The sequence below is a fragment of the Trichechus manatus genome, unplaced genomic scaffold, assembly GCF_000243295.1.
Source record: "Trichechus manatus latirostris isolate Lorelei unplaced genomic scaffold, TriManLat1.0 scaffold00103, whole genome shotgun sequence".
Classification (NCBI taxonomy): Eukaryota; Metazoa; Chordata; class Mammalia; order Sirenia; family Trichechidae; genus Trichechus; species Trichechus manatus.
In genome coordinates this window covers 2,728,729-2,754,273 of record NW_004444039.1, presented here as the reverse complement: position 1 = coordinate 2,754,273, position 25,545 = coordinate 2,728,729, and the positions used below count along the sequence as shown (strand labels likewise).

The 25,545-nt window shown below is 48.5% G+C and overlaps 1 protein-coding gene across 1 annotated transcript in view; it reads right to left on the bottom strand.

The window, feature by feature from the left end:
* Nucleotides 1-3,250: 3,250 nt before the first annotated feature.
* The window catches only part of PHACTR1 (phosphatase and actin regulator 1), a 322,629-nt gene continuing 300,334 nt past the window's right edge, over nt 3,251-25,545 (bottom strand). The window contains exons 9-13 of the mRNA XM_023737446.1: nt 24,663-24,718; nt 17,761-17,822; nt 12,447-12,587; nt 7,813-7,889; nt 3,251-6,599 (exon numbers count right to left, since the gene is read on the bottom strand). Coding sequence (XP_023593214.1) covers nt 6,584-6,599; nt 7,813-7,889; nt 12,447-12,587; nt 17,761-17,822; nt 24,663-24,718 — 352 coding nt within the window. The 3' untranslated portion in view covers nt 3,251-6,583. The remainder of the gene's footprint in view (nt 6,600-7,812; nt 7,890-12,446; nt 12,588-17,760; nt 17,823-24,662; nt 24,719-25,545) is intronic.

Genomic DNA, 25,545 nt, shown 5'->3' with positions numbered 1-25,545 from the left:
AGTGGAGGAGCCAAGCAAGAGAGCAGTGTAACCAGGTCTGTATTTGGACAGAGTACTCTGGCTGCAGGATTAGATGGGTTCAAGCTACAGGGAAGGAGATCATTACTGCTGTAAGCTCGGTAGGCAATGAGGACCTTGATTAAACAGCAATGATGCTGGGGTCTTAAAAGCCTGTGAGTGGTCAGCTAAGATACTCCACTGGTCTCACCCCTTTGGCAGCAAGGAAGAATGAAGAAAACAAAGATACAAGGGAAAGATTAGTCCAAAGGACTAATGGACCACAGTTACCAGGGCCTCCACCAGACTGAGTCCAGGACAACTAGATGGTGCCCCGCTGCCACCACTGACTGCCCTGACAGGGATTACAACAGAGGGTCCCGGACAGAGCTGGAGAAAAATGTAGAACAAAATTCTAACTCACAAAAAAAGACCAGACTTACTGGCCTGACAGAGACTGGAGAAACCCCGAGACTACGGTCCCCGGGCACCCTTTTAACTCAGTAATGAAGTCACTCCCGAGGTTCATCCTTCAGCCAAAGATTAGACAGCCCCATAAAACAAAACGAGACTAATGGGGCACAACAGTCCAGGGACGAGGACTAGAAGGCAGGAGGGGACAGGAAAGCTGGTAATAGGGAGCCCAAGGTTGAGAAGGGAGAGTGTTGACATGTTGTGGGGTTGTTAACCATTGTCATAAAACAATATGTGTACTAACTGTTTAATAAGAAACTATTTGTTCTGTAAACCTTCATCTAAATTTTCAAAAATAAAACAAATAGCAATGATGCTGAATAGGGTGGGATAGAGTCTAGAACTCAATTGGAAGGTGTTCAGGATCTGTTGAAGTGGAAAGGTGACTTCTGAGTAATGCCGCTCACTGAGAAATGTGAGGAGGAACAGGATTGGGATGGGAGGGGTAAGGCTTGCAATTACAAAAATAATTAGATTAGTCTGGGACTTACTGTGTTGAGTTTGAGGTTCTTGTGAGACATAGATGCGGAGAAATCTAGCAACTCTACGAGTCAGCATTTAGTAGCAAGGACTTACTATATGCCAGACACTGTTCTAAGCACTTTACATACAGCACTTCATTCGATCCTCATAATGGCCTATAAACTGGGTGCTGTTATTCCCATTTTATAGATGAGGAAGCTGAGGCACTATGAGGTTAAATCACTTTCCCTAACTGCGAACAAGGGATGGAACCAGAATTTGATCCCAGGTCGTGATGGGCTGTGCCTTTTGCTCCACTGCTTCTTTTGACATCAGGAAACATGGGTCATGACAGATCGGAGGCACGGAGTCCCTGGAAGCCACTAACGTGGAGCAGACCGCCTAAGGCACGTGGCACGGGAGACAGTTTCCAGCATGAAGCTTGTCCTCTGGATTATCAGCTAGAAGTAACCCAGCCACATCAATGGAGCGCCCTCAAAGTTGGGGTGCTGTAGAGAACAACAGGTTGTGTCTGAAGCATCACTGGCCGGGACGCGTGAGCCCCCTCCCAGGATGCTTTGCACGGAGGGTAATTTGGTGATTGGAGGAGGATTTGATTGACACAAACACATGGGGGAGGGCAGGCCTCTGTGCCAACCAGCTCGCCAGGAGGCCGAGCCAGGGCAGGATGGCAGGGACAGATGTCAGACTTGCAGGTGGCCTGAAGGACAGAAATCCAAACTGCTCTCAGAGGGACTGAGCCGGCAGAGTGTACTGAAAGCTCACTCTTTCCTCAAGGCTAAGTTCAGTGTTTTAAAAACTCAGGTGCCACCCAATGGTAGCACGTGGACGCTCTAAGGAACGTTGGAGAGCATCCAGTTGAATGCTTCCACTTTCCGGATGATGAAACTGAGGCCCAGAGAAACCAGATGACTCCTTGTGGTGCAATGGCAGGTATGCGGATGGACACACTCCGCCGCCTTCCCCATTGCGAGTGCGTTACCACAACCTTTCTTCACTTCAGACAGGGCCCCCTCTCATCAACGGCCAGTGCCCTTCCCTCTTGCAAGGTACGGCCCGTTGGGGGCTTTAGCAAAGCCTTTTTTCCCCCTAGAAAATTGCAATTAAAACCTGCAGATTATACCTCTCAGAGACCGAGAGCCCCGACGTGAGGAGGCGCATGAGGCCCACCTTTCTGTAGGCCCCCTCGTCCCTTAGGCAGCAGCCGCTCGTGCTGGATGGAGCGCCCTCTGCCTGCACGGGCAGGAGTTCCGAGCAGCCGTCTGAGTGCAAACGCTACCGGGCTCTGGAGTCCAGCGCGGCCTTCGCTGCTGCTCCTCCGTAAAGAGATGAACAGCACATGGTGTCACTCAGATTCTACCACACTGGAGAGTCCCACGCCAAGGTCAAGTGGCTCCATTTGGATTACTGTCCCAAGCCTTTGCTGCTCCCAAAGTGTGGTCCCCGGACCGGACCCGCAGCATCAGCACCCCCTGGGAGCTTGCTGGAAATGCACAATCTCAAGCCTCACTCAGACGTACGGAGTCAGCATCCGCATTTTAAACAAACCCCCAGTGGGTGATCTTTGCACAACCGCTTGTGAGCAGCACTGTGCTAGGGATCTGTCAGTCAGCAACTTCTACGCAGAATGCGGCCAGCAAGAGGGAAGCCTTTCTTGATTCCCCCAAAGCCTTCAAAAAGACAGGTTAGTTACAAGGTTAGGGGATACAGCTCTTGCACCTTGCTGTACAGGACTTGGGCTTCTCAAGAAAGGAGCTAGAGGAAAGTACTCAAAAAGCAAAGTAACCTGGGGTCACTTTGTTCAGGGGCAGCCACACCCCAAAGGCCCCTGAAGGCTCTGCTGCTATGTAAGGCTGAATGGTAACCGATACTATGAAATGACCCTGCGTAATTTAACAAGAGGTTAATTTATATTCATTATTCCCAGACTGGAGTTCCTGGGCTGTATAAAAGTTACTGAGCTCCGCTGCCAACCAAAAGGTTGGAGGTTCGAGTCCACCCAGAGGTGCCTTAGAGGAAAGGCCTGGCAATCTAATTCTGAAATGTCAGCCATTGAAAACCGTATGGAGCACAGTTCTCCTCTGACACACATGGGGTCACCATGAGTTGGAATCGATTCGACGGCAATTTTTTTTTTTTTTTTTAAAACTCCCAGATTAGTAAAGGGCAGAGCTGATACTCTCACAGAATAGAAAATACTCTTATACCCCTTGCCCCGGCCCCCTCCCCAGCCAAACTGGAAGTATTTTTGATGGTTCCTGCTAGTAGTTGATAAAACACACAAGAGCCAAGGAAATGATTTTTTTAAACTTTTTTTGTTGTTTTTAAAGAAACTGCATACATCATCAGAGACCACCAATAATTTAAATACCATGCAGTTTCTGTATGTACAAAACCGAGGCCATAGAGATCCGGTTTCATTTGTATGTACATTGTCTTCTTCATACAGCCGTCATCTGGTAATTACAACACAGGAGAGCAGGGACCGAGTAACCACGCGCACTCCTATCCAAGGACAGACTGTACAGACACCCCGTTAGCAACTGGGAAAAGCCACTGGTTTGGGGGTTAACAGACACGTGGGAAGGAAAAGTCACAGAAGGTGACCTTCGCTCCCTGGCTGTGTGCAGGGAGATCCTGCAAAGTCCATTCACGGAAACACTCACCACGGTTTTCATCCGCAACACGCGTTCGTAAGTGGGAGGAAAATAAAGTTCGGAGGTTTCCATCACAATAACTGTCACGCTGTTTGGTTTCTCTCATCTGACGTAAAGGCTCATGTTTTAAAAGGTTTACAGGGCTGTTGAGGGCCTTTGGAGGGGAAGGTATCAGCAATTTTGAAAACGCGAACAGGCCAATGGCAGTCCCTTCGGTAGGTCCCCAACGTGGCTAGGACACCCACGGGGGTGTCGGGGCTCTGTCTAATTTTGAGAGGGAAACATCTGACTTGGGACATTTCACGTTTTTCCCCTCATGCTAATCCAAACAACAAAATGCTCTGCTGTGAATTTATCCACACAAAGCTTGACTTGAAAACTGCAGCTTTTCCAGAAAAGGGATGTGTTTTAAACCGCCTAGCCCACCTCGCTTTTCCTAATTAATGTCAAATTGCCATCTTAGAAAGTAACACAAATTGCTTCAGTTGTCATAACAATGTGGCAAAAAAAGAAACAAATGTGGATAGACTTCTCTAAAGACCTGGTGGTTTTAAGAAAATGCAGACGCAGCCCAGGGCCTGCCCGCCTGCAGTCCACGGGGGCTGCTGAGCCAGCTTCAGAGCCACTTCAGATAGGCTGGGGACCGCCGCCCGGGCTGCGGGTGCACCATCAGGGGCCTGGGAGGCCGTAACCCTGACTCCCTGCAAGTGACTAATGGAAAAGGTGCTGTGGGGGAAGGCGAGGGTACATTTTTTTTCCGTTTCTTCCAGGCATTGAGTGGATTGCAGCCACAGGGCACTTTGGCAGACAACTTGGGCTGGTAGTGGGCTGCTAGCTGGGACATCGGTTGGGGTGTTAGCTCCCAGGGAATCGAAAGGGCCCAAGAACCAAGGCCGGCAGAGGAGCCGTGGGCATGGGAGGGCTGCGGGTCAGGCCAGGCTGCCTGAGACGTGACCGCATGTCAGAGGGAATCTGGTTTTCACGCCAGCCAGCAGGCACCTCTCCCTGGGACACAGGCCCTCCACTGAGAGGCCAAACGAAGAGCCTTCAATCTTTTGTCATTGCGTACGCACATTCAAACATCAGTAAGCCTTTTGGGAAGACTGTATTTACAGCCACGTGAAAACCCAGACCATTTTCCCTGAACAATACTTCTCCCCAAGGCAGTAACAACTATTCAGATCCAACATTCAAAGAAAAAGGGAAAGGTCTCTGAATGGCCCTTGCCTTGTGTGGGGCAGTGGTGTGCACGCTCCAGCTGCACCAGAAAGCCTCGACAGCTTTCCAAGGCTGCTGGGCACTGCCCTCAAGAACTGCCCTGAGCTCTCCAAAAAATGTGCCCAGCTCCTGGGCCAGTGCCAACCTGTGAGCAGTTAACACCTGTGTAGAATGAAATGGCCTTACTAACAGGGACGCATGCTCAGAGGCACCTGCGTCCCACTGGCTCGTGGCGGGGCTAGGTACCTGTGTCTGAGGGCCAAGCTGCCGTATTTCTAAGTCCCGGGCACACGTGGTGGAGAGCTCACCATTCCCAGAAGAGCCGTGGCAACTAGGAAACCACTACAGAAGGCTGAGCAGAGCTTTTTTGGGGCGCGGGGGGGGGGCCCACTAGCTCTGGAAAACCAAAAAAGGCTGCAGTGGGGCTCATTTTGCCACTTGCTGGGGTTTAGGAGCTGTCCCTCCCCTCGCTACACATCCACCCTCGGTATCCCTCTGACAACCGGGTGCTGCCTTTCTGGGCTACCAGGTGCGTGGGAGAGTTGGCCGTACATCCCCAGCCACGCTCACTGGAGACCCACCTCTCCAATCAGCATCAGGAAGGAGAGAAACGATTCTCTCTGGATACGGAGGAGCAGGGAGGTCCACCACCGGCAGGCAAGGCTGGTGTTGGCGGCTGCATGAGTTTAGCATATGCCCAAACTCTGGGACTTCTCCATAGAAATGCTTCAGTGCAGAAGGAGAAGAGAAGGCCACCCAGTGTCTGGGGCACCAGTCCATCTGTAACTAGAAAGCCAGAACTTAAGGAATGGGTCCTGGCTTGCGTGCACTGGTTGGTCCTAGCTTCAGAAGCCATTAACTTCTAAGACATACAGCCCGGGGCACACAGAGATGAAGGACAGTAGCCGAGCAGAGTTTCCTACCCCAGCCTGATGCCCTCAATATGGTCCCTCTGCTCACAAGCATGGATGCTATGCCCTACAAGTACCTTAGCAATGGCTGGTTGTGTGTGCAAGACCACTTGGGATGTCTGGCCTTCTTAACATGGGTCGGTCAGTTAATTGGAACCGAGAAGATGACAACTTTCTCCTCTAAACCAAAGCTCCCTGGACCAGGGGGACAGGACGGGCGCTCAGCACCAGCCTCCCCCTCCTAGAACCCACACACTCTAAGACCAACAATCAACTGGGCTCACCCAGATCAGGGCTCTTCCTTTTTTGTTCACTGTGTGGATGATGGTCTGAAGGGAGAGTAAGGACAGGGACAACTGAGAACAACGTCCCCTCTCAGCATCACCTTCTAGGCTGCCCCCAAACCAGACGCCACATTTGGACCAAGCGCGTGCGGCCAAGTCTAGAAGGCCAACCAGTCATTCCCAGATCAAACCCACTGCCTCAGCTTTCTTTGGACTCAGGTGACAGACACTTGTGAGGAGGGGGCTCTCTGGAGGGCCTGGATGGGGAACACAAGGGCGGCTGTGCATGCTGGACCCTGCTGGTGCCCTCGGCCCTGCCGGGGGGCGGGAGACATTTCAGGAGCAGAAGTGGGATCAGCAGCTCTGAGCACGGAGGGCTCGCCATCTTGTCTTCACAAATGTAATCCGGATTGTGTTTCCTTTTATTTTCTTCTTCTTCTTAAAAAAGGCAGTTCAGAAGATTTACATCGTAATGGGGACGTGAATAAATACCAGCACTTATGGTTCTTATAAATGTATGTTTTGAAGACAGCATAGCACTCGAGAGGTACTCGACTGTTTACGGCCGGTGGAACCTAGGAAACAGACAAATCAAGACGGAGGGGCTGTCAGGTGCGTGGGCTTTAACACTCCACCTATCCCTCTTCAGACCACTTGTTCCTCACGGCAACAGCCCCAGGCACATCCCCACAGGAACTCCTGCAGGCACCAAGATCCACTGAATTCACCTATGGCTTTAGATTAGTGTAATCTGAGGCTCCTGGGAGCCAAACAGGATGGCGCTGGTGCCCCTCAGCTCATACTGTCAGCCTGGATTCAGCAGCAGGGAGGAGAACCCAATCTCATGTCTCTAAGTCCAGGCACTAAATACTATATATACCAAACCTGCTTCCACGGAGTCGATTCCGACTCATAGCAACCCTGAAGTACAGAGTAGAACTGACCCACAGGATTTCCAAGGCTGTAATCTTTACGGAAGCAGACTGCCCCATCTTTCTCCACGGAGTAGCTGGTGGGTTGGAACCACCAACCTTTTGGTTAGCAGTCCAACACTTAACCACGGTGCCACCTATTAAAACCCCATTGCTGTCGAGCTGATTCTGACTCACAATGACCCTATAAGACAGAGTAAACCTGCCCCATAGGGTTTCCAAGGAATGGCTGGTGAATTCCAACTGCCAACCTTTTGGACAACAGCCGGTCTCTTAACCACTGTGCTACCAGGGCTCCTTTAGGTTAGTGGTCTAGTGCAAACCATTTATGCCACCGAGGGATGATGTGACCTTACATAAGCCCTTTCAATCTCCCCATGCCTCAATTTCCCCCAATGTCACCACACAGGACTGTGGGAGAGTGATACGGAATGTTAGATGTGAACCCACTTTGGAAGTGGCATGTGGATTTGGTACTTTGCCCACGCTTGGCTCCTGCCGGCTGGCTGTACAATGGCAATGATCTTTTCTCTTCTGCTTACGTTTTCCTAAAAGCCCACTCTGGGGTTACGGTAATCTGGGCACTCATCAGATCTTCCGTGTGAATGAATTAAAAGCAGGCTTTCAGAGGGCTGCTTTTGGCTTGTGGTTTAATGTTCCTTCCCCTGATAAAGGTCAAAGCACAAACTAATCTCAGCAACCTGAAGTGTAACTTCACGCGAACCTTTTCATCATCTTGGCCCCACGGCACACGCCACACCGTCTGTGATCCAGAGGAGGGTGGGAGAGTTTAATTTGGAGTCAACATTGTTTACTGGCAATACGAAGGAGCAACAAAAACACGTGTAATACTCACCTTGTTAAATGTCTACTCAATTCATGGACTTCCATTTCAGTGCTTTTAAATTCATTGAGCTCCTTCCGAATGGCAGCCTGAAATGAGACCCAAACATACATATGCTGAAGACGGAGATGTAAAGGACCAATCACTTTTTATTTCTAACAGTATCGTTTCTCCTTAAGCAAAGCCATCTAAGTGTGTAAAATGGATTCCCGCACTGGGAGACAAAAAAAAATCACCTGAAATGTCCTTTAGGACCTACTAAGCATCCCCTCCACCCTCCAAATCTAAACTGCAGCCAACGACAGGATATTGGCCAAGGTGTATTTTTCTTCCTCTTCACAGAGCTGTTCTGTCTGGGCATCCGTAACACACGCACACGTACCCAGATCAATCACGGCTACAGCACTGGGGTCCCGAGCACAGATTTCAATGCCAGCAGCTCATCTTCCTTAGGTAAACAAACTAAGCGGATCACAGACCCAGAGACGCCTCAGAATGGTTACTCCTGGAAAGGGTGGCCACCACCTGTTAGTCACCTGTGATGGCTTACGTGTTACTGTGATGCTGGAAGCTATGCCACCAGTATTTCAAACACCAGCAGGTCACCCACAGTGCACGGGTTTCAGCAGAGCTTCCAGACTAAGACAGTCTAGGAAGAAAGGCCTGGTGATCTACTTCTGAAAATTATCCAGTGAAGACCCTGTGGATCACAACGTCAGATTGTCCGACACAGTGCTGGAAGATGAGCCCCCTAGGTTGGAAGGTACTCAAAATACACAGTGGCTGCACCAATGGACTCTAGCATACCAATGATCATGAAGGTGGCACAGGACCAGGCAACGTTTAGTTCTGTTGTATGTGGGGTCATCATGAGTCAGAGCCAACTCAACAGCAACTAACAACACAGAAAGGGTGGATCAAATCCCCCAACCAAATGAAGAGAATGGGTGATGGCTAGTTCCTACTTTCCCCTTGATTTATAAAGCCTTGGTGATATATTTCACCATCCAGGGCATGGGATATGTTTTGAATAGCCTCCAGTATTCTGAGATAACCCTGAAAACCTTATCCCTACAGCACAGCCCACCGATGTGGCTGCAGCTGAGGAAGGAGGCTGTGTAGTCAGACAGCAAAGAGAGGTGCTGCATGAGCTGGAGCGGAGGAGGGACTCAGCTGGAGGTAGGGCTGGGATGGAGACATCCTCGCTTTGTCCCTGGGCCTGACATTGTAAGCACATGCCCTTTAGCTTAGCTTTCTGTTGGGATTTGCTTTTGAAGAGTCTGAGGATGAAAAATCCTCAGGTAAGATCAGAGTGGCAGTCTCAGCTTTGTAGAGTTTCTGTAACAAAACAGTACCAAAACCAAACCAAACCCACTGCCATTGAGTCAATTCCGATGCACAGTGACCCTACAGGACAGGGTAGAACAGCCCCAAAGGGTTTCCAAGGCTGTAATCTTTATGGAAGCAGACTGTCACATCTTTCTCTCTCAGAGCTACTGGTGGGTTTGAACTGCCAACTTTTCTGTTAGCAAAAAACCAAACTTGTTGCCATCGAGTTGATTCCGACTCATAGTGACCTTCCAGGACAGAGCAGAACTGCCCCATGTGGTTTCCAGGGAGCGGCTGGTGGATTCAAACTGCTGACCTTTTGATTAGCAGCCAAATGCTTAACCACTGTGCCACCAGGGCTCCTTAACAAAACAGTAGACGACTTTAAAGAACAGAAATGTATTGTCTCACAGTTCTGGAGGCTAGCAGTCCAGACCAGGGTATCGGCCATGTCAATTCTTCCGTGGGTTCTGAGAGAGGAGCTGTTCTGTGGCTCTCTCCTAGCTTCCAGTGGCTCCCAGCACTCCTTGGCTTACAGACGCACCTTCACATAACATCTCCCCAGCTCTGTGTTCATTTTCCTCTTTTATAAAACATCACTTAGACGGGATCAGGCCCCACTCTATTTCCAAACAAGGTCACATTCACAGGTACGGGGTTAGGACTTCAACATCTTTTTTTTTTAAGGAACTCCGGTCTTTATTTTAACAAAGAAAATTTGATGCAGATAATTCCATTGTGCATTAATGCACCATCAACGTTCATGCAGCAGCATGGACCTCACACTTGCTTCCAAACTCCCTGCTCAAGCTGACTACCCCACTGGGAATGGCCTTCCAGCTCTGTCTAATTAAATTCCACAAACATCCATTTGGCGCCTACTGTATTCTCCCTCCTCTTCAACGCCCTCCCCCAGACTTCAACATATCTTTTTGGGGGGACACAACTCAATCCACAACAGCGACTAACCCTAGGAAAGGAAGGAGCATTTAGGTTTCAGCCTAATCAGACAATGTTCAGTGTCACGGGGGCACTGCTTCCTGTTCCTCTGACCCCAACAGCTTTTGAGGAACTGGATACTTTCACTACCCCAACAGCTACACAGCACTTTAGTGGGGTGCACATGGGGATATGCTGTCTATGCTTTTGAAATCTGCTAATATCTTCATCTTTGGTAAACAAGCATATCGCGGTCAATGTGTGAACAAGCGAAAACAGCAGACAAAGCTTCTTCTATTCACACATTGCTGAGACAGCTGCCTCTCTTGTGGCTGGGCCTGTCTGTCTGTCAGCCTGTCTGTCGTCTGCACTCTGGGTCAGTTCCTGGGTCACTCACGTGGACTCCTGTGTAGGGGTGAGGGTGAGTTACACACGAGTTCCCTGTTCACTGAGGTCTAAGGTGGCCACACTGCGTGGGAGGAAGTCTATCTGCCTTGGCACTTTGGTCCCACCAGCAGCTTCCCTTCTTCACTTGTGTCTCCTGGAATTCCTTGATTCAGGGTTGGAGATCATTCAGCCAGAGTCGGGGCTGTGGAAGACTTGTGCATTGGGTGTAAGGAGGCCACGGGCCACTGGGATGAATGGGGCAGATGCAAGACTCTTTGGGAGAAGACCCTCGGTGTACCCCAGGGTCTTCACTTTCACTTATGTGTTGGGTATAACCATTTTTATAGACTATTTGTATAAAGGCCCTTAGCCCTCCAGGTCCTCCTGGACGAGAATTACAAAGGCTTTCCAAGCAGAGCTTCATGTTGATCCTTGATTTAATGGTGAGATAAGAATGAGTTATCCTTTGCACCACTGTGTTTCTCATTACAGCCAATGCATCCCTCAGTGAAAATCAATGCATTTCTCAGGTGAGACTTAGCTTGCTTACTTTGAACATGTCACCAACAAAAAAACAACTGATAGGAAAGGACATGTTCAAGGACACGTGTTATGGATTGAATTGTGTCCCCCAAAAATGTGTGTCAACTTGGCTAGGCCATGATTCCTAGTATTGCATGGCTGTCCTCCATCTTGTGATCCTATGTGTTGTAAATCCTAACCTCTATGATGTTAATGAGGCAGGATTAGAGGCAGTGATGTTAATGAGGCAGGACACAATCTATAGGATTAGGGTGTATGTTGAGTCAATCTCTTTTGAGATATAAAAGAGAGAATTGAACAGGGAGAAGAGGAACCTCCTACCACCAAGAAAGAAGAGCCAGGAGAACAGCGTGTCCTTTGGACCTGGGGCCCCTGCGCTGAGAAACTCCTAGACTCAAGGGAAGAGTGATGACAAGGACCTTCTCCCAGAGCAAACAGAGAGAAAACCTTCCCCTGGAGTTGGCGCCCTGAATTCTGTTTGCTAAAGCCATTGACTTGTGGTATTTCTGTTACAGCAGCACTAGATGACTAGGACAGAATTTGGTAAAGTAGGGGGTCAGCTAAAATGAGGGAGACCATCAATTAGATGGACTGACAGAACAGCCACAACAATAGGAAGGAAAAAAAACCCAACAATCATAAAGAAGTCTCATTTTGTTCCTTTGTACACGGGGGCACCACGAGTCAGAGCCGACTTGATGGCAGCTAATAACGTGACAACACCAAAGTCTTGCTCTTTTTGTTTTCCAAACTGATGAGAGTTTTGTGCAGTGGCATGTGTTCTGCCATGTCTCCGTGATCTGTGTCCCATTTCTCCCATTAGGTGGCAAGAACCACAAACACAGTGACTTTGTCTGCTTTCGGTTTTGCGAGTCCACATTTGGGTGCTCAGGTCAGTGGCTGGAGCCTGGGGCTTCGTGCCTTTCACCTCTTCAGTGTCTATACGACTGCTAGTCTGTTTCTCTGGGCACAGCCCAGGTGCTGCTCTTCCTCTCCCTGCACCCCAGAATACCCACTGCTGTCGAGTCGATTCCGACTCATAGCAACCCGATAGGCCAGAGTAGAACTGCCCCACAGGGAGCAGCTGGTGGATTTGAACTGCTGACCTTTTGGTTAGCAGCCGAGTTCTTAACCACTGCACCACCAGGGCTCCTCCTGTACAGCAGGCCCAGTGTGATATGCCTGTGGTGTGCACTCTCTGAGCAGTGAACAAGAACCGCAGTGACCTCCCCACAGATTATCTGGAGCCCCTGGAGGAAGGTGGCGGGGGAGCGGCTGGCACTCCACACTCAGTTACCGAGACTGTGACTAAGGCTTTGTTGCTGCTCTCATCACAGGCTCCCCTGCAGCAAGCGAGAAATCCAGTGTACAAGGCAAAACAGGGTGTGAGAAACCTGCCTGCATTCCAGCTAGGCCCCCTCCCGCTCTCCTCCCCCAGCCAGGTTTACTTTGTCGGCAGCAGTGAGGCGCGTCCAGGGCTTGTCCGCCCTCCGGTCGTAGTCCTGAGCATCCGCCACCTCCACGTAGTCACTGAAGCGAATGAGGATCTTCCTCTCCCGAAGTTCTTCCACCGTAGGCCTTTGGCTGAGCTGCGGGGAGGGAGACAGAAGGAACCAGTTAACCACAGAAGGTTAGGTCATCTTGTTCCCTCTGCAAAACTGAGGTCCAGAAGGGTCAATGGACGCGTCACCTGGCGAGTGAATGGCGGGGCCCCGGTGGGGAGCCAGGGAGCCTGACTCCTGGACCTGGGATTCTTCCAGGACTCTCCAAGAGAGCTTCGTTATCCCTCGAGACACCTCCAGGCCCATGCAGATAGATAGCCCGTCTGTCTTCTTTCTAATAACATGGGGTGCCTCGGTCTTTAAAAGAAGCTTGTCTTTCTGTGGGTGTGGGTACCCGATGTGTATTTTCCTGCACCCGTCCTTTGTCTCCCATCAAGCTACAGGAACTTGACCAGTGATATTGTCTTATTTTGGATTTCTGAGTCCACGTTTGTGTGCCAGATTTAGGGCTCTCTGCAAGACGGGTCTATAACAAGTCATGTGTGGATGTGTTTCAGACACGACAAAGTGTATGTGCAAAGAGTATGCAAACTCTGGGGCACACAGAAATGGGGATATGCCGGCTTATGAGGTCAGAGGAGACCCTGCTAATGGCTTCTCGAGAAGTTCAAATCAAAGGTCAGTCCCCAAATGCAGAGCTTAGTGGAGCAGGGCCATGTTTGTGCCAACTAAGCTCAGGGGTGGCCCTCTGGATGGGTCTGTGCTGAGGAATGCAACAGATATAGGGAGAATTCATATCGACTTAGCCGTCTCCCGATGCCACTCCCGAGCGCCCTTCCTTTGTATCTGAACAGCGTAAGGCTGACACCCCTATTATCTCTTCCTGTCACTAGCTGTACTTCTTCTGGTGCCACACAGTTGCTCTCTCTTTAAGATGTTGTCAATTTGTGTCCAACTGACGTTATTTAAAAGCCATTCTTCCTTCAAGCCCTCAACTGTGTTTAATTCTATTAATAGAAGATGCAGGCAGATAGAATCTCACCACTAAGGCCTATAAAACAAACACCAGTGAATCCAAACCACCCTGGCTGTTCTGACTCTCCAGCATGCCGCTGTCATACACCCTTGGCCGGTGCTGGAATGTTTCACCTGGCTGCCAGCTGGCTTACAACGCAGAAGCGCAATTAGGTGATTGCCTGGCTGGCATTAAACAGAATAGTGGTGTGGATAACTGGGCACCGCGTGGGACCTAGGCAGGCCTGCAGCTCCCTCTGCGGTCGCTGGTGGGGGGATCTGTGAGTGAATCAGAACTAGGGGCCCACTCGCATGGAGATGCATGCAGATCCCCCTCCAAGTGGTTCCTGCTGTCCTCAGGCAGCCTTGGTTTTCCTGGGGCAGGGCACTGGACATCAGTGCTGGCCCGTCACAGGAGACAACAGGGCGCAGTTAACACACTCCAGTGCTAACTGAAAGGCTGGCAGTTCGAGTCCACCCAGAGGCACCTTGGAAGAAAGGCCTGGTGATCCACTTCTGAAAAATCAGCTGTTGGAAACCCTATCGAGCACAGTTCTACTGTGACATACATGGGGTCACCATGAGTGGAGCTGACTCTGTATCAACTTTTTTTTTAATGGCTGAAATGGCTGTGAACAAATATGGCAGCCCATTCTGAGTCCAAGACGGGAGTTTCTGTACTATGAATCAAACAGCTGAAAACACAGCGTTTATCATATTTATCCCAGATGAGCAAAGACTCCTACTCAAGATCCTCAGCTTGTGTTCTCAGAACTAGCAAGGTTTACCCCAGGGTACTGTACAAATAGTATCATTTTCTAAGTGGGCCGTGGCATGCAAAAGGTTACTAAGCATGGACTTTCAAGCTTGTATTCCTGGAACCCATGACCTGGATTTCACTAATCACCTGTCTGCAGCAGACTCTGGAGTGAACAGAAAATGGAAGATCTGAAGGTCAGGGATTCGTTTTCATCCCTGAATCCCTTGGAGGCCTTGGACAGGGCCTGTCTCTGCAAATGAGTCAGGCGCTGAGCCCCAGGGTTATGAGGGTATAAGGGGACGGGACTGACTTCTGCCACTGGGCCAGTCTCTGGCGGTGCGTGGACCGAGTAGTAAACACTGCCGGGATTCTCCTCCATGAACACAGACGCATCCCAATGGCTAAGCAGGGTGCAGAGCACGTGCCTTTGGCTGGCACTAGCTCTAGCCCTCGGCAGGTGGAACTTGAGGTTCTTCTTGGGATGCTGGGGAAATAATCTTTGCAGCCAAAGAAAGGTTTTCTGGGGATGATGGGCTGAAGAAGGGGTAGGGAGGTGGACTTGGTGGCATTATGTTTCAATCTGTGGCAGCAATAATGTCACTTGCAACCAAATACTCAACAAAAAAGTAAATTGAGACCCAAGTTCTATTACTGATAAATCTTTTCTCCTTTCCTTCTTTTCCACCTCTTCTTCCTCTCCTCTCTCCTGTCTGTCTGCCTGCCTGTCTACCTATCTTTCTCTGTCTCCCTCCTGTCATCCATCTATCCATCCATCCATCCATCCACACCCGTCCATCCATCCATCCACACCATCCATCCATCCATCCATCCACACCCATCCATCCATCCATCCATCCATCCATCCTTCCATCCTTCCATCCATCCATCCATCCATCCATCCATCCATCCATCCATCCATCCAGAAGTCTACGTGGTGCAAGTGGTTTGCCATAGGCTGCTAACCTAAAGGTTTGAACCCACCCAGGAGCTCTGCAGAAGAAAGGCCTGGCAAACTGTTTTTGTAAAGATGACAGCCAAGAAAACTCAGTGGAGAGGTTTTACTCTGTAACATAGGGGTCGCCATGAGTCTGGGGCCAGCTTGACGACCGCTAACAACAACAACAAAAAAATCTTTTTTTTTTTTTTGAAGGGAGAGGCAGGCATTTTTCAAAAGACAAAAAAGTACAATTTTTAATTTACTCTCAATTTGGTGGAAGAAAATGACTAGTCTGTTCCTATCAGCATCAGCTACTGTGTTTTATTTTCTCAGGGGCACATTAAAATTAAATGGGATTTTATTGAGGAAATCCTTGGGCCGAGGGTGAGCAATGAGAAGCAGCCGCCCGCCCCGGCATCTGGTCTTGGTGTGATAGAGGCTCCAGAGGAAATAACCGACCCAGAGCCAGGGCGCAGCGTGGACTCCGACCTCCACACGCTCCGCATCTCTGCCTACAAATGCAGATGTGGTCGCCGCTTCCCCGTCCTTCCCTCCTCTCCCTTATACACAGTTATCCCTTCATGCGGCTCATTATTTCCAATTCCCCGATCCAGTCCCACGGGAGGGCAAACACTGAAATGACAGCAGCTTCCCTGGGGAGAGGAAGACGCGGTAACCAGGAGGACAAAGAGGCATTGATCTTGCCTTAGAGACCTGCAAACACCGGGCTAGGTGGGGTAACTATCTCTAGCATTACCCACTGAGGGGAGACAGGTGTGGGAAGGACCTCCCTCCATCACCCCTGCTAAATTAGGCAATTAGTCAAGTTTCTCCCTGTGAAATCTCATAATCTTATTCAAAAGATAAGAATTAAATAGAAGTCTCAGAATTTTTCTATTATTAGTTTTTGGTAAGAAATCGAAAGTTCTGGAGAATGTCTGGGTCCCAGCAATACCTCCTTTGAACTTCATGAAAACCTGACTTAAACGTTTTTCTGAATGACTAAATCTCTCTGCACTGTAATTGTGAAGTCATCACCAGCCTCCTTTTCACACCCTGGTCATTTGGAATAACCACCTCTGCATCTTCCTCAGTCCTTCTCACCACCCAGCTCAGGAAAAAACACGTCCTGCCTTACGTCCAACTACCGGTGGTTTTAAGGATGTAGAGTTAGACCTGGATGGGGTGAGAGCAACTAGCTGAAGTGAGGTAATTTCGCGCTTGTTTGGAGTCCCTGAGTAGTACAAATGGTTAACATACACTCGGCTGTTAACCAAAAGGTTGGAGGTTCGAGTCCACCCAGAGATGCCTTGGAAGAAAGGCCTGGTGATCTACTTCCAAAAAATCAGCCACTGAAAACCCCAATGAGCACAGTTCTACTCTGACACACATGGGGTCGCCATGAGTCGGAATCAACTCAATCGTGTTTTTCTAGTCACCACCAGGATGACACCATCTTGTCACCTGACCTTTCAGGCACTTGTTTCTCTTACTTCTTTTAATTGGGTTGACATTTGACTTGTCGCTGGATGTCTGGGATGCTCTAAGGTAGAGAAAGTGTTGAGAAATACAAATCATCACCTTCATAAATGGTATGATATTTTCCAATCTCTGAATTCCTTCCTTTGCATAATATTTGTGGGGTGAAAACTCCACAAATAAACTTTTTTGAAATTAATTTTAATGAGTCTCTTACCTGTCTCTGAGATTTGAGTATGTTTCTCTCAAGACAGTCACTGTAGCCGGCCGACTCTTGGGCAGAATGTAGTATTCCATCTTGTGTATCATCGATTAACTCAACTTGTCAATCAACATCATCCAAGAATAGCCTCAAAGACAAGCTCACTACTAAAGAGACCACTCATACAGAATGAGGTCCATTTGGATCTACACTGCACTGTCAAAAGTTAAATCTATCTTAGGGTTAAATGTACGTACCAATTCCAGCTTTATGACTTTTATCTGAGTAGATGTTTCTCATCAGGTGCCTGATCCTGGCTGGCGCTTTTCAAACATCTTCATCACATTTGTCAGTACTTTGGGCATTTTCCTAATTCAGTCATTCAGTTGGATTTAGAACACTAAAGTCAAATAGCTCTCAATTAATAGGTGTGGGATAGTACAATGGAGGCAAGGAAAATTCATACGTTCCCAGGGTCAAAGCCAATAACCATAGTGAATCTGGACAACTGATACACGTTTCCAGTTGCTTGATGGGGTTATAGGGAATTTTTAAATTGAAAACTGTAATTAAAAACAAAATGCCACTGAATCCACTTTTTGAGGTAGGTGGATGTCCCACTATCGAGCCACAGAGAAGGCTGCAGACCAGAAGGAGCGGGGGTCCCAAGGCTGACCAGACCACAGTGTCCTGGAGGGGTCCTGCAAGTAAGAGAGCTGCATGTCCTGACATTGAGGAGCAGGGCAGGCACCCCACCTTCCAGGGGACCAGGCAGCTGCATGCCACCGAGGCCCACTGAGGCCCACGGAGTGGTGGGCGGGCCGCATCCCCTCCAGCCACAGCCATCAGGCCTGGAGAACCGTCTCACCTTCCGAGTGAGCCTCCTCTTGATCTCTCTCTTCTCCTCTTGTTGCTCTTGTTCATTCCGAGCTGAAAGAAACATTTAAGATGCTTTTGGTTTGGGGAGACAGCGTCACACACAGGTGCATCCTCTCAGCCTTTGCCAGCTCAAGGCCAAGCGCCTCACAGTTTGAAAAGGGGAAGAGAGAGCTCCTGGCCCCTTCCCCAGCCTCCCGTCTGCCTGTGGGGGCGCTGCCTTCCAGGCTGCCTGCACTGTTTCACATCTGTGGTGAGCAGGTTGATCTCTTTCACTGTGTTTTGTTTACATCGCATGGGGTTTTGGGGCCCCAGGCAGAGATGTTGGGTTGAGAAATGTGACCACAAGGCTGGGGGTGGGTCTTAAAAAAGGGAGCATGCTGTTAGCAAGACACAGGCATCTGGGGGGGAAGGCAGCCTCTCTTCTCTGGACAAGACCTGGCCTCACTCAGCTCTACCTGGCAGCCTCGCAGACACTACAGAGGGCCCATTGTGAGGTGGCCTGGTGTCTGGTGCGCTGTGGGAGTAGAAAAGAAGTCTAGCCCCGTGAGGTGTCTGCCTCTGGCTGCAGAGATAGAACAAGGCAGACCTGGGTGGTGCAGTCAAGTGCTCAATGGCTAACCAAAAGGCTGGTGGTTTGAGTCCACCCAGAGGTGCCTCCGAAGAAAGGCCTGGTGATCTACTTCTGAAAAATCATCCACTGAAAACCCTATGGAGCACAGTCCTACTCTGACACATGTGGGGGTCACCATGAGTTGGGGTCAACTTGCTGGCAACTGGTTTTGGTTAGAGCCCAATGCGAGGCCGGTAGCACTACCTGGAACTTCAAAACGCTCACCTGTAGCAAGCCCTGACTCCATTAATTCTTTGAATCTTCCGAGGAGTCCACAGAGCATGTGAGAGGCCATGATGTGGGGTATAACTGCCTGCATTTAGACTCTGAAGGAGGGTCTTAGGGGAGTGGACTTCAGAGCCTACGCGTTCTCACTTTAACACGTGGGGCGACTTACTCATCAGATTTTTAACGAGCTGTAGGTAAGAGGGTCTGGGGAAGGGAGAGGAGATGTGAAGGGCAGAAAACCTGGGTTTCTTTAAAACTCAAGTTTCCGAAATGGCCTTGGGGAGGTCCCTTTCCCTGCAGGCCTCAGGATGGAAGCCTAATACTGTCCAACTTGAAGGCAATCATGAGAACCAGCTAGCGTCAAAGCGATCCTTCGGCGCTTGTCCACTGCAGTTTAGAAGGGCATCAGGGAAAGTCAATCTCTCCCAGCTGACTTTGGCAGAGGGCTCCTAAGGGTGTCCCAGGTGCCCGTTCTGTCATTTTGATGTCACTGGTGTTAAATTACATTTCAGTGACTTCATTAGGGTGTCCTACCAGTGGCCCCCTACTGTCCCAGTACAGGACTGGTCTTTAAAAGAGAGAACCCCCCACGCATAGAAGGGATGAAGGACTGTCGGGTACACTGTCCCTCCTTGCCCCCAGCAGCAGCAACCACAAACGCAGGCAAGTCAGGCTGAACGTGCCACCACCTCCCATTAGAACAAATGATGAGGATTCCGAGCAGAAGTCAGGCCCCTGAGCAAGAGCCCAGGGGCACGGCTTGGATGCTGTGACCTCCTTCGGCAATCAGGGCCTTGTATGGAGGCAGAGCAGGAAAGGCCCACATCATGTGATGGGCTGGGGGTCACCAGGGGACCCCCCTCCGCCTTCCCACATGTTGCCTGGTCTCTCCACCATCAGAACCCCTTTCTTCAGATTTAAAGACTCTATCTCCTCCCTTTAAAAATGCAAACTTCTCTTGGACAAAAATAAGTTAAACTGATCAGCCATTAATACTTTAGTATGAATTAATGTATCAGCGACAAACTGGAGCCAGACAGCAAGACCCAGAAGAAGGGAGACCCCAGACATAACGTGCAGGTGGGAGGAGGGGAGGAAGGAGAAGTCTCGTGTGGAGGGTGAGTTCCCAGGAGGCAGCATTTGGTTAAAATGTAAAGAAGCACAGACTATGAAGGGCCACAAGGAGCCTAGGGACCCACTGGTCTACCGCTCTTGGTTTATAAATGAGGACACAAAAGCCCAGGGAAGTTAACTGGCTAGTCACAAGCTACATGGCTAAGTACTTAGACAACTAACCTAGCTTGATTTTCCTCACTAGAACACAGTCCAGCTCTTTTTTCTAGAACACACTGTCTCTTCCCATGCCACCTTCTGCTCGGGGCTGGCCCTTCTCCCAATTACTGCCTACTGGTCCTGGACTCTAGACAGGGGCCGTCTCTGCTCTACAGGCCAGTTCTAAGCCATGAAGGATGGCATTCTGGGACACAGCACGGAAACCTGTGTTTCCTGGGTGAGTTCCTTACGGTCTTCTGAGGGGCAGGGACACAGATAGCACCTGTGGAATCTATACCTTTAGTTCAAAGCGATTTACGAACCCAGTGTCATGAATTCTCAGGCAGAGTACCAACACAACCCCATGAGGCAACTGGGGGGAGGCCAGGAGAGGCCCATGAGGTCATCGCCAAGGGCGCCCCCATCAGAGTGACCATTGTGTGCTCAAAGGGGCAGTCGGGCTTAGGGCTGCTGAGCAGAGCCCGGGCTGGCTACAGGCCAGGCAGGGTGGGGCAAGATGTCACACCCAGAACTCAGTGCCACCCCCACCCCACCCCCCAGAGCAGTTCCTCACACGCTTTCGAGCACAGAAAATCAGTTTTAGAACAAATTGTTTGAGGCTGTTTCCTTATACCACGAATCAAAATAACCCAAAAATAGATTTAAAGAAAGAAAACATACTTAGAAAAACAAAATTTCAGAATTTAAGTATTGTTATCTGGGGTCGGGGGGAAATGTTTGTGAAAAGTTTATGAAGTGATTGACATGTTTAAATTTGGTCAAGTACTTTTGAAACAAAATTTAAATTTTAAAATTTCAAAATTTATCAGTTCTTTAATTTGCAGCTGTTTGGACAGGAAGAAAAGAAGGAATAGAACAAAGGAACAATGGGAATAATCTTTTGTAGCCTCCATTTGGCTCCCTGAACCTAAGCCACCTGCAGATGGTAACAGCCCAGTGACCCTCTCCTCACTGCACCTTGACAAGCTAGAACTGGGAGCTGATGCCTTCAGGAAGCCAGAGTGAGCTGGGTGGTTTTAGACCTTCTCTTTCCCAAAACCTCAGCCCTGCTGAGATAAGCACTAGTCTCTGAAACCTGAGCGAGTCCCCCAGGAGTTTTTAGCCTCTTTCTGTTGAGAAGTCCAGTCAGAGGCCACAGCGCAGTGGTCTACACAGGTACACTGCCCACAGATTCCCTCAGAGGACCACAGATCCTAGTTAGGTACGAGTGCTGGGTGAGGCATGTGAGAGGAGACGAAAGCATCTACCTCACTTCCGATTTTAGGACTCAGTGGTGACCTGTCTGTTTTCCTTTCCCTCAACAATGGGAAGTCTATCATGGATCAGGTATCAGATGGAGATAGAAAGACATGCAGATCAAATGCTTCCCTGACAGTGGAAATCATCTGAAAATGTCCTAATTCCATTTTGTGGTCTCTTAAATTCAGAAAGGAGTTCAAACAGTTACTGCCCTCAACTGCTAACTGAAAGGCTGAAGGTTGAAGTCCCCCCAGAGGCACCATGGAAGAAGGGCCTGGGAATCTTCTGAAAACTCAGCCACTGAAAACCCTGTGGAGCACAGTTCTACTCTGACACACATGGGGTTGCCGTGAGTCGGAGTCAACTCAAGGGCAACTGATTTTGTTTTTCTTATTAAACTCAGAAACTTTTAAGGGGACCCCTTGGTTAGAAAAAAATATATACATAAATTCCTAGTGGCCGAGGAAATATCTGAGGTATACTCAAAACTGAAGAAGGACAATCTGAAAATTCCATTCACTGAGAGGTGGGGAAGTGCTGATTGGTGTGCAGAAGAGACAAGTTGTTGATCAAGGCAAAAATAAAGCTAATGAGTCCGGGGACTTAAAAGCCTGTGAGCAGCCATCTAAAATACTCCACTGGTCTCATCCCTTCGGCAGCAAGGGAGAATGAAGGAAACAAGATACAAGGGGAAGATTAGTCCAAAGGACTAATGGACCATAACCACCATGGCCTCCATCACACTGAGTCCAGTACAACTAGATGGTGCCCGGCTACCACCACTGACTGCTCTGACTGGGATCACAATAGAGGGTCCCGGACAGAGCTGGAGAAAAATGTAGAACAAAATGCTAACTCACAAAAAAAGACCAGACTTAACTGGCTTGACAGAGACTGGAGAAACCCTGAGAGTATGGCCCCCGGACACCCTTTTAGCTCAGTAATGAAGTCACTCCCGAGGTTCATCCTTCAGCCAAAGATTAGACAGCCCCATAAAACAAAACAAGACTAATGGGGCACACCAGTCCAGGGACGAGGACTAGAAGACAGGAGGGGACAAGAAAGCTGGCGACAGGGAACCCAAGGTTGAGAAGGGACAGTGTTGGCATGTTGTGGGGTTGTTAACCATTGTCATAAAACAATGTGTACTGTTTGATGAAAAACTGTTTCTTCTGTAAACCTTCATCTAAAGTACAATAAACAAAAAAAAATCTTAAAAAAGGAAGAATATAGTAGCAGAAAAAGCATCTGAAGTGAGAAAAGTGCATTATCATCTTTCAAAAAAAAATAAAGCTGATGAGGGCTCTGGAGGCAGGGGGAGGGGCATCTTCTTTGGGGTGGGACTCAACAGCTCACCCTTAGCAAACCACTCAATGTTGACCAAGTCACAGGACCACACTGAGGAAGGGTAGAGAAGTAAAATCAAGAACATTTTAGTTTGGTCAAAGTCGAAATTACCAACCACGCAAACCAAGGTTTCACATGACTGACTGACGTCTGTGTGGGTATCACATACCACTTCTATAAAACTCTGCATAGTGTATTTTTCTTTTCTGGAGAAAAATTAGAAGTGTATGTGTGTGAGGGAGAAGCAGAGACAAAGACAGTGTGAATGTGTGTGTGAGAATATGAGAGGGTGTGAGTGTGTGTAGGGGAAAGAGAAGAGATCATGAATTAAACAGAAAATACTATTTTTTGACTCTCTTGAGGAAACTGTTGGTGAGAAAGATTGAGCAGATGTGGGCAAAATGGTTTTATTTTCTAATTATTTAATATCTTCCACTAAACTGAGGCACACTGGTGTCCCTGAGATGCTTGATTTATTTTGGGACTGTTTCTTCACTATTTTTTTTTGAGCACCCAGTGGATTCTCTGTATATATTCCAATATCTCTGTGTCCTGAACCTAACAAGGGGCTTGTTCATTTTTCCCAGTCCACGGCCACAGTGACAGGGTGCTCTTCTTGAATGAGAGCCTCAGCAGGACACCACTCCCCAGGTGTGGAAATCCTAATAGACAGACATTAAGCACTTTTGCTTGGAAATCCTTTCCTAGACTTTAAATGAACGTTTAAAGGGACGGCAGGTTTTATCAACAGCACCAAGCTGCAATGGAAAGTCAGGTTTTCTAGTCCCAGTTGCAGATGGCTATTTCTGTCTTTACACACACACACACACACACACACACACACACACACACACCCCACAAAACCAAACCTGTTGCCCTCTAGTCGATTCCGACTCATAGCGACCCTATAGGACAGAGTAGAACTGCCCCACGGGGTTTCCAAGGAGTGCCTGGTGGATTCGAACTGCTGACCTTTTGGTTAGCAGCCGTAGCTCTTAACCACTATGCCACCAGGGTTTCTATATATATATATATATATACACACACACACACACACATACACACACACACACATACACACACACTTGTATACATACGCGTGTGCATATATATATACACACACACATGTAATTTTATTGTAGTAAAAATATAAACACATAACATAAAATTTGCCACTTCAACACTTTTTAAATATACAATTGAGTGACATTAATTACATTCACCATGTTATATAAGCATCACCACCATTAGCCATTTGCAAAGAGAAACCCAACACCCCTTAAGCAGTCACTCCCCATTTTCCCTTGCCCCAGCCTCTGGTAACTACTAATAACCTTTTCTCTCTATGTATTTGCCTAGAAGATACTTCACATACATGGGATCATATAATACTTGTCCTTTTGTGCTTGACTTAATTTCACTCAGGATAATGTTTTCAAGGTTCACCCATGTGGCAGCCTTTACGTCTGAACAGTTCCATTATGTGGATATACTACATTACATTTATCCATTCACCTGCTGATGGACATTTGGGTGGTTTCCATATTTTTCACTCCTTAATCCAATGAACATTGATGTACCAGAAATTAATGTATTTTAGCCATCAATTCTTAAGTTTTAAGCCAATTTTGGTTCAAAGTTGGCTTAATGTTCCTCAAAATCATTTAATAATAAGTTCTCCCTAATTTTAAGTTCCTGCCTGACTTTAAAACTTACTAAGGGAAGGTTCGGATTGTAGCCTGTGAGCTTCTAATGAGCGAAGTGGATTAGAATTTGCCTTCTCCATGGGGATGTTCAAGGAGCCCTGGCGGCACAGTGGTTAAGCATTGACTGCTAACTGAAAGGTTAGTGGTTTGAACCCACCAGCTGCTCCTTAGGAGACAGACATGGCAGTCTGCTTCCATAAAGATTACAGCCTTGGAAACCTCATAGGGAAGTTCTACTCTGTCCTATAGGGTCACTATAAGTCAAATACTTGATAGCAGTGGGTTGGTTTGTTTGTTTTTTTATGGGGATGTTTCTTTGGTGTTCTAACAGGTAAGGATGTAGCCTTAACAGTTAAAGAAGTTCTCAATAATTTCTACACTGCCAGAATTCCACCTGTGACCTACAACTAAATAATAACTTCAAGCCACCACAAAGTAAAAGTGATTGCTATGGGTTTAGTCACTTACGTTTCAAAATGTTCCTCTGTTCCAATTCCTCCGCAGTCGGCCTCTGGCTCAGCCGCCTACGGAAAAAATCCAGGAAAAGTTTTTGGACCATATCATATCCTCCTTGGGTCAGTGATTTCCCCAGCCCTTGCAGACACATGAGACAAAGCCAAACGGCTGGAGTTCTTGTTCCATCCTGCGCTCTGAAGGATTGACTCTCACCAGCAACGCCTCGGCACAGTTCCTCAATTTCAACCCCAGGAAAGGCACAAGACCTCACGTCACACCAAGCTGACCCTCCCCCTTCTTCCCTTCACCCACTCCTTCCCACCCCTCCCCCTCCCATGCCCTCCAGGCAAGGGGACTGAAACTTAGCCTGGACTCTTCACAGGGATCCTTTCTTTCCTTGTGGCCTCCTAGCCTGGGCCCGTGGCCTCTGCTTTCCCCTCCTTCCTCAAGGCTAGAGCTTGCTTCATGCCATGTCTGCCCAGGCTCCGTGAGCACAGAAAGAGGCTCATGCCTGCGGAGATGCGTGAGAGATCACAGCTTCTGTGCAGAGAACAATAGCTGCTCTTCTTCTCGTCCCCACCCATCACCACCAGAGCCTTTTAGACCATGGAATGACAAATGAAAGCAAGAGAAATGACATTCCTCATTATGCTGAGTGAGTTTAGTCACAGAAGGACAAATATTGTATAAGACCACTATGATAAGAACTCAAGAAAAGGCTTAGACACAGAAGAAAATATTCTTTGATGGTTACGAGGGTGGGGAGGGAGGGTGAGGGTTATTTACTAACGAGATAGCGGATAAGAATTATCTTAGGTGAAGGGAAGGACAGCACACACTACAGGGGATGTCAGCACAACTGGACTAAACCAAAGCTAAGAAGTTTCCTGAATAC